The following is a 10,676-nucleotide window of genomic DNA, read 5'->3' as shown; positions in this document are numbered from 1 at the left end:
GCAGAGAGAAAACAAACATAGCTACATATCCGGAATAGACTTCTCTGGGTCGCCATGGGTTGCCGAATCGTTGGTCACGGTGACGGCCGTGGACTATTATTGGGTCTTCCAAAAAAAAAAAATTTTTCAACTTAAGTTTTATTTGACACGTACGGAAATAACATACAGAGCATACAAATGTATGGGGTCTTCCAAAATTTTGATGAACAACAGGGGGACTCAGCGGGACCCCCTCAAGGACGTTGCCAGTCTTGGCTCTTTCCTCTCCAGGCTATCACCCCCTCGGCCGACCATTAGTCATCTGTGTTGTCGTCCCGAGATCTTCGCTGCTGACCCGATCCATCCCTGGGGGCCAGACTTAGCATCAACAAGAAAGATGCAGATTCCTCAGGGTAACAGAGATCTGTCTGCCTTCATGGTTAACTCTAAGATGGAACGAGAAGGCCCATCAATAGCGAATCCCCTTTTCTTGGAGTACCGCTGTCACCGTTCGCAGTCCTCTCCGCCTATCTATTGTCAACCTAGACAGGTCTTGGAAGATCTGGATAGATTCATTTTCAAATTCAATTGAGCCTCTGTTTCTGCAGCCTTTTATAATCTTTTCTTTGGTTGCATACTGATGCAGCCTCAGAACCACATCTCTGCTTCTTTAGGGATCATCAAATCTCGGACCCAAAGCTCTATGGGCTCTATCCATTAAAATATCACCCTCTTGTAGTTGGGGGTCAATTGACAAAAAGAGCCTCTTGAGACAGTGGTGTGCAAAGTGGGGGGCGCCCCCCCGATATTCTCTGCAGGAGGCGCAGGGATTACAGAGGCCCCACGCGCTTCCCAAAGGCATTTAAATTAATGCCGGGAAGCTGCGGGGCCTCTGTAAACCTTATTTACCTTGATTCAGATGCTCCTCGTGGCGCGTCCCCATGGCAACACGGCATCAATTGACGCCGCCGAGTCATGTGACGTCACATTGCCATAACGCCAGGACATCTGAATCAAGGTAAGAGGGGGGGGCACGAGTAGAGGGGGAAAGCCAGCAGGGGCGCACAGGGGGAAAAGATTGCACCCCCGTGTCTTAAGATATTGCTGGAGGTCTTCCGTGGACACCATCTCGAGGCTATGATGAATGCGTAGATTCTGCCTTCACTCCCTCTTCTCCAGGTCATCCATACCATCTATCAAAGCTCTTATCTCTTCATTGAGGCGTAAGACCTCATCGTCAGTATTCACCTGGTTTTGTAAGGCAACGTCAATCTTATTTTCCAGCTCTGTAGTTCTTTTAGTCAGTAAAGAATCTTCTGCTCTAAATTCCTTTACAGCTCTATCCAGAGCTGACAAAGCTAGCTTGCATTTCCTTAAGCACATTCCGGAGGTCTTGCTTTATTATAACTGTGTCTCCCTCTGCCATGCTCTTCTCCCTTTCAGTGGCAGTGCCCACCTCTGGCTCTTTTCCTGCTGTGCCTCACTCTGCTGTTTCTCAGCATTGCCCTTCTCTCTGAGGTGTCCCCGTCTGGTCCCGCAACTTGCCACTTTACTTCCTTGCCGTAGCTCGCTGCTGCGCGCTCCCGTGCGCTCACTTCAGCGCCATCTTTGTTTTTCTTTTCTCCCACTGCTGCCGCTGGCAGTATCGGGAGAGATCTGGGGTCCCCGGCTTCACATCCTTCTTGGGGGGGCATCCCCGCCAGCTCCCTCGACTGCTGATGTGACCCGTGGGCCGAAAAAATGCGCCAATCAAGAGGTTATTTGTAGTATAGCGGCAGAGTGCACGGAGCTTCCCTTGCAAACGTGCATCCGCGCTGACGTCACACACGCCCGGCCCCTGATACAAGTTTTGTTATTCAAGTTACAGTTAAATGATGAATATTGGCTTAAAGTGCAGTTAATCAGCTTTAATTTGAGGGCATTCACATCCAAATTGGAGAAAGGGTTTAGGAACTACATCTCTTTAATATAGAGCCCCCTCTTTTTCAAGGGACCAAAAGTAATTGGACAATTGGCTCAAAAGCTGTTTCATGGACAGATGTGGGCTATTCCTTCGTTATTTCATCATCAATTAAGCAGGTAAAAAGTCTGGAGTTGATTCCAGGTGTGGCATTCGCATTTGGAATCTGTTGCTGTGAACCCACAACATGTGGTCAAAGGAGCTCTCAATGCAAGTGAAACAGGGCATCCTAAGGCTGCAAAAAAAAAAAATCCATCAGAGAGATAGCAGGAACATTAGTAGTGGCCAAATCAACAGTTTGGTACATTCTGAGAAAAAAGAACGCACTGGTGAGCTCTGCAACACAAAAAGGCCTGGACGTCCACGGAAGACAACAGTGGTGGATGATCGTAGGATCCTTTCCATGGTAAAGAAAAACCCCTTCACAACATCCAGCCAAGTGAAGAACACTCACCAGGAGGTAGGCATATCATTATCCAAGTCTACCATAAAGAGAAGACTTCACGAGAGCAAATACAGAGGGTTCACCACAAGGTGCAAACCATTTATAAGCCTCAAGTATAGAAAGGCCAGATTAGACTTTGCCAACAATATCTAAAAAAGCTAGCCCAGTTCTGGAACAGCATTCTTTGGACAGATTAAACTAAGATCAACCTGTACCAGAATGATGGGAAGAAAAAAGTATGGAGAAGGCTTGGAACGGCTCATGATCCGAAGCATACCACATCATCTGTAAAACACGGTGGAGGCAGTCTGATGGCATGGGCATGCATTGCTTACTATGGCACTGGATCACCAGTGTTTATTGATGATGTGACAGAAGACAAAAGCAGCCGGATGAATTCTGAAATATATAGGGATATATTGTCTGCGCAGATTCAGCCAAATTCAGCGATGTTGATTGGATGGCACTTCACTTTACAGATGGACAATGACCCAAAACATACTGCGAAAGCAACCCAGGAGGTTTTTAAGGCAAAGAAGTGGAATATTCTGCAATGGCCGAGTCAATCACCTGATCTCAACCCGATCGAGCATGCATTTCACTTGCTGAAGACACAACTTAAGGCAGAAAGACCCACAAACAAACAACAACTGAAGACAGCTGCAGTAAAGGCCTGGCAAAGCATCACAAAGGAGGAAACCCAGCGTTTGGTGATGTCCATGCGTTCCAGACTTCAAGCAGTCATTGCCTGCAAAGGATTCTCGACAAAGTATTAAAAATGAACATTTTATTTATGATTGTGTTAATTTGTCCAATTACATTTGAGCCCCTGAAATAAGGGGACTGTGTATGAAAATGGTTGCAATTCCTAAACGTTTCATACGATATTTTTGTTCAACCCCTTGAATTAAAGCTGAAAGTCTGCACTGCTATTGAATCTCGGTTGTTTCATTTCAAATCCATTGTGGTGGCATACAGAGCCAAAATTATGAAAATTGTGTCAGTATCCAATTATTTCCGGACCTAACTGTATATGGGAGTCCATTCATGTTCTTGCTAAATCCTTCTCATTTGCACACGTTCATTATACTTTTTCCAATTCTGATATATACATTTATTTATTAGAATTTTTCATTTAAAAAGTGTTTTTTTTTTATACTGGGCTCGTTGTTTATTTACTGTATACATAAGTATATTACTCATTTATGTATGGGTATTATTTTTCATATACTTTTGATTATTTATTTGATAATACAACATAACTCATTTATGATACTTTAGAATTAATAATGAACTTGTGCAATAATATTAGTTAATATTAATGTAAATATATTAGTTTTTTTTAAAAGTTTTTCCATTTTCTTGCAATCATCTTCTACACTGAAGCAAGGGATCAGAAGCGCGAATTCTCCCCAAATATGTGGAAAAAATAAGAGACACAAAATAGTGCAATAACGTATAAAACAACACAATGATGGTGGTAGAAGGTATCTCACTCACAATAGAGAAGCAGAAATTCAGTGTTGCGGTTATTCAGAGTTACCAACTCATAGATGGTTTCTTCCTATGCGTACTAGTGGATATTCCTCAGGAACAGGATAGGGAGATGAAGTAATTGTTATAAAACAATCTACACTATCTGTGTCCTCTCTGCTCTGTTCACATATGGGAATTACTTCATCTCCTTATTCTGTTCCGAGAGCTGCACTATCCCCTTATGTAATATATTTATTTCTGTTATCACAAGTGTATTCACTTGAAATATTGTCAAACGGTATTTGCGCTTGAATTTCTATTTTTCCTATAGTCATCTTCTACAGTTTGCCCCGCGCCATGCGTCAGTGGGAGGATCACCCGATTGGCATGGGGTTGGTGGCATCAGCACGTCTAGAGAGTACAAATACACTCCGGTATAGACTGTCTCTTTTTTACCTTGATAAAGAGCCTTTGGGCTTGAAACATGTTGGTTTTGGGCACTTAGGAAACTTATCTCTCTGTTCACCAAGCATGGGTAGTGCTCCGTTTTTGCTCTTTCCTTGTTGCCTACAGACCGCTTCAGCATAATGGGGAACGCACATTTTATTAGAACCAACAGCATGGAAATATAAAACATTATTAAGAACATTTTTTTTTTTTATAACATACGTTTTTATTGTTTTTCTGTGAGGAGTAACAGAATGATACAGAGCTTCTAGAAAATAAAGCCTATTCCCATTAGGGAAACTAACTCACTTCTTGAGCTCTTTCTAACAGGGCAACCAGCTAATCTGGTTATGCCCAAAACCTGTGCTCTACAAATTATAACAAATAAGTATCATAATAAAGTCTTATCTGTAATGCAGCTCCAACAGCAAACAGGAACACGGTTCTGGGGAGCAGGCTGTGTCCAGCTCGCAGCAATCTTTATCCTGGGTTGGGGTCCCAGCTGGTCCCAGCAGCAAAGCTCCTCGCAGGACTGGGGGACCAGAGCAACAGCTAGGGCTTCCTAGCCGGGAGGGGTCTCTCCAGCCTCCTGGGGAAAAACAAGCTCTCCTCTTCCTGCTTTTTAAAGCACTTGTTTAATCAGTCTTCAGCTGTGCTTTCTCTCTCTGAGGAGATTAACGCTCTGTGTACTGGCTGCAGCTTCTCTCCATTCATTGTTCCAGCCTACTGAATCAGTGACTCTGTCACAGAGGTATACGAACAGAAGCGCTGTAAGAGCACGAGACGTGTAAGAGGGATACTTCACCTCCTCCTGTCCATGCCGTTGTGTGCTTTTTACGAATATCCCTCACTTTTCTATAGCAGCTTTAGTGTTTGGTCCCCGCTTTTCCTTTGGCTGTGCTATTCCGGTTCCTTACCCAAGTGGATCTATAGGAATTATTTGTTTATATGAACAGAAGCATACGAACGGCTCGTTATCTATGGCGACCTCGAGTGCAAACAGAACATTGTGTGAGATTCCTTTGTGAACCCAGGATGATATCCAACATGAGAGAATCACCAGTCTAACTCCTCGGTGATGGTAGAAAAAGGACAGAAGGAAAGAGAGGGGGGGAGAAGAGAGAAGGGGAGAGGGGGGAAAGAGGGGGTGGGAGCGGAGGGGTAGTTAAGAAGAGGGACGGAGATGAGAAGGGGGTAGTGTCCCCCCCCACACCCCACCAGCGACCCCCGTCTAGGCCAGAACGACAGCCCCAAGACTTAACGTGCCGGAGGCGAGGCCTTTCAGAGTCTCTTACAAGCCAGTTTTGTACGCTTTTAGTTGTATGGCCAGAGTTCCCAAACCCTATTGAACTGATCGATTTTCTGACTCAGGAGAGCCGAGAGGTATTCCATTCGTTTGACATTACCTATTCTACGTAGCACCATCTGTTTGGATGGTGGCTTAAGCTTTTTCCAGTTAGCTGTTAGTGAGCAGCGGGCCACAGTGAGGATGAGCGAGATCAATTTTTTAAGGGGGGCCGAGGCCTCTTCGACAGGTTTCGCCAAGAGGAACACCAGCGGATCCAGGCGGACCTCGACTTCAGTCAGCTCCTCTATTAGAGAGCGGACCATGCTCCAGAATACCTGAACTCCAGGGCACGTCCATAAAATGTGCGCCAGATCTCCTCGCTGGCCACACCCCCTCCAGCAGAGATCGGGCAGGCCAGGGAAGATCTGGCTCAGCCTACTCGGGACAGGTACCACTGGAATAGAATGTTGTAGGTGTTTTCCTTAATGGAAGTGCAAATAGAGGTTTTGGCTGCTGCTTCCCAAATGTCCTCCCAGTCATCTCTATCTATATCTAGATTGAGGTCCTCAGCCCATTTCAACATTTAGTTGTGGTTGACGGGAATCATGGACCGTGGTAGCTCTGAGTAGATCCTCGAGATCAGGCCCCTCCGGTATGTGCCAACTGCACAGAGCCCTTCGAAGGACATAGAGCCACTAAACTTAGACTTATGAGATATCACCCGGAGAAAATGTCTTATCTGGAGGAACCCGAAAAGAGGAAATTTTACCGGTTGATGTTTTTCCTGCAGTTCCAGGAATGGGATCATGGACCCCTTGTTCAATAGATCTAAAACTGTTTTTATGTTAAGACTCCCTGAATTGTTTGAAATCCCTTGGAACGCAGCCCGGGGGCAAGTCCTGGTTACTGAAGATAGGAGTCAGTATGGAGGAGGACGTCAAACCATGTCTTCTATCTTTGCTTTTAGACCATATTTTCCAGGTGCATCTCATGGCTAACAGGCCCGTCCTGCCCGACACTATCTACCCACCCCCTCCGGACCAAAGGATTGCCCAGAGAGAGAGGTGAGAGTCGTAGGCCTCGATTTCTAACCAGCAACAAGACGCTGGATCATTGTTCCAGACCACTGCTTGTTTTAGGTGGGCCGCGTGATAGTACTTGATTATGTCTGGTACATCGAGGACACCACACTCCCTTGGTGCTAGCATTACCGATCTACCCACTCACGGTCTTTTGTCTTTCCAAACAAATTGAAAGATTCTATTTTGGATGTCCTTGAGGTCTGCCAGCGGTATGCAGACCGGAAGAGTCTGGAAGAAATACAAAAGTCTGGGAAGGATGTTCATCTTGACAGATGCCACCCTACCGAGCCATGAAATATGGTATTTGTTCCATCTCTGGAGGTCTTTTTTGAGTTCAGCGAATAGGGGAGGGAAGTTACAATTGAATAATGCTTAATAGAAGTTAGCGATTTTGGCCCCCAAGTATTTTATATTCGTGGAGCTCCACTTATAGCTAAAGTTAGTTTGTAAGAGTTTTATGTTGTGGGCCAAAAGAGATAGATTCAGGGCTTCTGATTTATCGCTGTTAATTTTGTACCCTGAGATCTGGCCAAATTTTTCTAATTTGGACTGGAGGTTAGGTAGGGTTGTCATGGGGGAGACCAGAGATAAGATTATGTCATCTGCAAACAGAGAGATCATGTGTTCTCTATCCCCGATGACAACCCCTTTTATGTCCATGTCTTGTCTGATTGTTGCCGCGAGGGGTTCAATCGACAGTGCGAAGAGGAGTGGGGATAGGGGGCAGCCCTGTCTTGTGCCATTCTTTATTTTTATGGGACTGAGTCTCCGCCTGGGAGTTTTACAAAAGCCATTGGATTTTTGTACAGAGCTCTTACTCCCTTTAAGAATGGGCCCCTGAAACAAAATTTAATCATAGTTTGGTCCAGGAAATCCCATCTTATCCTATCGAATGCTTTTTCGGCATCCAAGCTCAGAAGAAATGGTCTTGCACCAACCAGATGCACGTGGTCGACAATATTGATTATTTTACAGGTGTTATCCGAAGCTTGTCTGCCTGAAATAAATCCCACCTGGTCTTTGTGGATCAAGCTCGGTAAAATTGGGTTAAGTCTGTTAGCGAGAATTTTACTATAGATTTTTAGGTCCGAATTTAGGAGAGATATAGGTCTATAGCTGCCACATTGCAGCGGAAATCTTCACTCTTTTAATATTATTGCCAGGTTGGCTGAGGACATGGATGAGGGGACATCCTCCTCTCCCATGAATGAGTTGAAAATCTCTAGTAGCTGCGGAGCCAGCACTGCCTTAAATTTCTTAAGAACATATTTTTAAATAAAACTACAATAAGAATGATACAAATAACCTGCATTTAAAAAGTTATAACTTTTTTTTATCCTTTTAAAATACTCATTTTATGCACCATAAACTAGTCACTTTTCATTGTGATTTAGTGTAACACAGATACACGTGTGCACTTACAGTAGAGGCAGCGATTATTCTAACAAAAACCAGTGGCAATTCCCCAAAAGACCCAGGTACACCCAGGTACATTCTGAATACATTTCCTTAAACTAGCCCCAGCATTTTTGCATTGATTAATGGCCTATCAGATTAACAGCGGGGGTCCCTGGCAGTCCCATTCAAACTGAATTGGACTGCCAGGGATCCCTGCTGTGTTAATCCTATGGGTCGTTAGTCAATGCAGAAATGCCTTAAACGTGCCTCAAACTAGCCCAGAACATACCCAGCACATACCCTGAATGTAACCCGGCTAGTTTAAGGCAAATGTTAGAATAAGCGTTGCCTCTACTGTATATGTGAGCGTCTTAGTCGCTGGTTATCCCTAAACATTCCTGGCTTTAGAGTTAAGTCTCTCCCCTGTGTGTGTCCTCTTGTGTTTGTTCAGGTGTGATAACTGACTAAATCCCTTCCCACATTCCCCACATACATGCGGTCTCTCCCCTGTGTGTGTCATCTTGTGTGCGTTCAGCTGTGATAACTGACTAAATCCCTTCCCACATTCCCCACATATATGCGGTCTCTCCCCTGTGTGTGTTTTCTTGTGTGTACGCAGGCTGGAAACATGAGTAAATCCCTTCCCACATTCCCCACATACATGCGGTCTCTCCCCTGTGTGTGTCCTCATGTGTGTGTTCAGGCTGGATAAGTCTCTAAATTGCTTCCCACATTCCCCACATACATGCGGTTTCTCTCCTGTGTGTGTCCTCTTGTGTATGTTAAGGCTGGATGACACACTAAATCCCTTCCCACATTCCCCACATACATGCGGTCTCTCCCCTGTGTGTGTCATCTTGTGTATGTTCAGGTGGGATAAGTGACTACATCCCTTCCCACATTCCCCACATACATGCGGTCTCTCCCCTGTGTGTGTCATCTTGTGTATGTTCAGGTGGGATAACTGACTAAATCCCTTTGCACATTCCCCACATACATGCGGTCTCACCCCTGTGTGTGTCTGCTTGTGTGTGTTCAGGCTGGATAACCAACTAAATCCCTTCCCACATTCCCCACATACATGCGGTCTCTCCCCTGTGTGCGTCCTCTTGTGTGTGTTCAGGCTACATAACACACTAAATCCCTTCCCACATTCCCCACATACATACGGTCTCTCCCCTGTGTGTGTCCTGATGTGTGTGTTCAGGTTGGATAAGTCACTAAATCCCTTTCCACATTCCCCACATACATGCGGTCTCTCCCCTGTGTGTGTTCTCTTGTGTGTGTTCAGGTTGGATAACTCGCTAAATCCCTTCCCACATTCCCCACATACATGCAGTCTCTCCCCTGTGTGTGTCCTCATGTGTGTGTGCAGGTGGGATAAGTTACTAAATCCCTTCCCACATTCCCCACATACATACGGTCTCTCCCCTGTGTGTGTCCTCATGTGTGTGTTCAGGTTGGATAAGTCACTAAATCCCTTCCCACATTCCCCACATACATGCGGTCTCTCCCCTGTGTGTGTCATCTTGTGTATGTTCAAGCTGGATGACACACTAAATCCCTTTCCACATTCCCCACATACATACGGTCTCTCCCCTGTGTGTGTCCTCATGTGTGTATTCAGGTTGGATAAGTCACTAAATCCCTTCCCACATTCCCCACATACATGCGGTCTCTCCCCTGTGTGTGTCCTCTTGTGTCTGTTCAGGGTGGATAACCGACTAAATGCCTTCCCACATTCCCCACATACATGCAGTCTCTCCCCTGTGTGTGTCCTCATGTGTGTGTTCAGGCGGGATAAGTCACTAAATCGCTTCCCACATTCCCCACATACATGCGGTCTCTCCTCTGTGTGTGTCCTCGTGTGTGTCCTCATTCTGGATAACCGACTAAATCCCTTCCCACATTCCCCACATACATGCGGTCTCTCTCCTGTGTGTCCTCTTCTGTAGGTTCTGGTCTGATAACTAAGTCAGACTCTTCCCACTTTCTCCAAGATCTTTTCTTGGTGCAGCTGCCAATATATATTTTTTGGAATGAGAAGCAGTTACATTGTTTATTAATTGCCTTGACTGGTTGAAAGATGCATTTTCTGTCATATTTATTGGAATGTTGCAAGATTGTTCTGTCCTCATCTTTTCCATATACTCATTTGGGTGTTTGAACTTCAGATGTTTGAGGAGGTAATCCTGACTGGTAAAAGCAACCTCGCAGTGTTGGCATGGGTGGATTATTGGTGCTTGTCTTTGTACTAGACGAAACAAAAAAGTCACTGTTACACAAACTGTCTTGCAAAAGGTCATGAAGGAGAGGTAAGCTGGTATATCACAAAAAGTTCAGGATGAAAGTAAACTGTAGATGTACATTGTAAAAATGAAGGGTTTAGCACAACATGTACAGCATTAGGGCCGGGAGAGCAGATGTACTGGATCATACATTTAAAGTGGATCCTAATATTTAACGATTTAAAAGGAAATCTCACTGGCTGCAAAACACCATTTAACGTGGCAGAAATCTTTTCAAATCCTTTGATATTAAGTGTGACGGTGAGGGGGTAACCAGGCTCACTAATAAAGGCTAAGCCTGTCTGGTTGCCCC

The 10,676-nt window shown here is 44.9% G+C and overlaps 1 protein-coding gene across 3 annotated transcripts in view; it reads right to left on the bottom strand.

Moving 5' to 3' along the window:
- Window positions 1-3,760: 3,760 nt before the first annotated feature.
- LOC142466885 (uncharacterized) overlaps window positions 3,761-10,676 on the bottom strand; it is a 52,032-nt gene continuing 45,116 nt past the window's right edge. For all 3 annotated transcript variants that reach the window (XM_075572466.1, XM_075572464.1, XM_075572465.1), the window contains one exon: window positions 3,761-10,329. In XM_075572466.1, the coding sequence (XP_075428581.1) occupies window positions 8,464-9,954 (1,491 nt within the window). In that variant the 5' untranslated portion in view covers window positions 9,955-10,329 and the 3' untranslated portion in view covers window positions 3,761-8,463. The remainder of the gene's footprint in view (window positions 10,330-10,676) is intronic.

Source organism: Ascaphus truei, chromosome 15 (assembly GCF_040206685.1).
Source record: "Ascaphus truei isolate aAscTru1 chromosome 15, aAscTru1.hap1, whole genome shotgun sequence".
Taxonomy (NCBI): domain Eukaryota; kingdom Metazoa; phylum Chordata; class Amphibia; order Anura; family Ascaphidae; genus Ascaphus; species Ascaphus truei.
This window is presented reverse-complemented; position numbering and strand designations above follow the sequence as displayed.